This window comes from Cynoglossus semilaevis, unplaced genomic scaffold, assembly GCF_000523025.1.
Source record: "Cynoglossus semilaevis isolate Cse_v1.0 unplaced genomic scaffold, Cse_v1.0 C19117106, whole genome shotgun sequence".
Lineage (NCBI taxonomy): Eukaryota > Metazoa > Chordata > Actinopteri > Pleuronectiformes > Cynoglossidae > Cynoglossus > Cynoglossus semilaevis.
This window is the reverse complement of record NW_007586597.1, coordinates 1-1000: the sequence shown is the minus strand read 5'-3', so window position 1 is coordinate 1000 and position 1000 is coordinate 1. Positions and strand designations below refer to the sequence as shown.

The following is a 1000-nucleotide window of genomic DNA, read 5'->3' as shown; positions in this document are numbered from 1 at the left end:
TAGCCAATTGAATAAGAAGCTAACTAAAAGCTAACTAATAGCAAGACAAAATATTCCCTAGGCTAGAGAAACGCATTCTGTATAATTCATGTGTATGCCCTAAAATATCTTATATAAAATACATTTAATATATTATATTTGTTTTATATTTGCTAAAACAAATTTAACAAAAGAATTTACCATAAATAGCTATAAAAAAAGCTAAAATCAAACCAAAGATACACACAAGATTACTTAAACCTCTCCCAGCAATTAATGATACTTAATGATAAATATACATTTGAGAAATAACGTGTGCTGACATGAGGGCATTATTCTATTTTGCTACTCTACCTGGTAGGCAAGCACACTCATAGGAATGCTCGCCAGTCTGTCGACAGGTTCCACCATTAAGGCATTGGGACGGGGCACAGGGCAGTGTGGACACCTCACATGTTCGACCGCTGTATCCTTGTTGGCATTGACAGCGGAAAGACCCTTGGGTGTTGAGGCAGAGACCGCCGTTGAGACACATGCCAGGTTTTCGGCACTCGTCAATATCGTTGCGACAGTTCTTTCCCTGGTAGCCAGGCGGGCAGGAACAGTTGTAATGGTCGTTCACACTGGTACAGCGAGCCCCGTTGGCACATGGACTTGTGGCACAGGCGTCGATGTTACCGCAGTCTTGTCCTGGAATTTAATAAGGATTTATGGTCAGTTCCTGATTCGGTTGCTCTGTCACAGTTCTTGTCTCGGTTGCTCTGTTGCATCCCTTCTAATTCTAACTATGTGTGGACGGTGTGCTGTACCTCTGAAGCCTCTCTGGCAGACACAGGAGTATTGTGGGATTCCGTTCATCACCTGGCTCTTGCATGCACCTCCATTTAGGCATGGAGATCGATGACAGGGATCCAGGTGCTGACAGAGGGGACCAATGAAGCCTGGGCGACATCTGGGGGTAGGGGGTATTCACACACAAATTAGGACGTCTACAATACTAACACAGATTAAGACAGCAAAT

At 43.7% G+C, this 1000-nt stretch overlaps 1 protein-coding gene across 1 annotated transcript; it reads right to left on the bottom strand.

The window, feature by feature from the left end:
* Positions 1-167: 167 nt before the first annotated feature.
* LOC103399242 (notch homolog 2 N-terminal-like protein) lies at positions 168-984 on the bottom strand. Its single transcript, XM_008337957.2, has 2 exons — positions 789-984; positions 168-669 (listed from the first exon to the last, which is right to left on the bottom strand). The coding sequence occupies exons 1-2, from the start codon at positions 835-837 to the stop codon at positions 317-319; spliced, it is 402 nt and encodes a 133-aa protein (XP_008336179.2). The 5' UTR covers positions 838-984; the 3' UTR covers positions 168-316.
* Positions 985-1000: the final 16 nt, after the last annotated feature.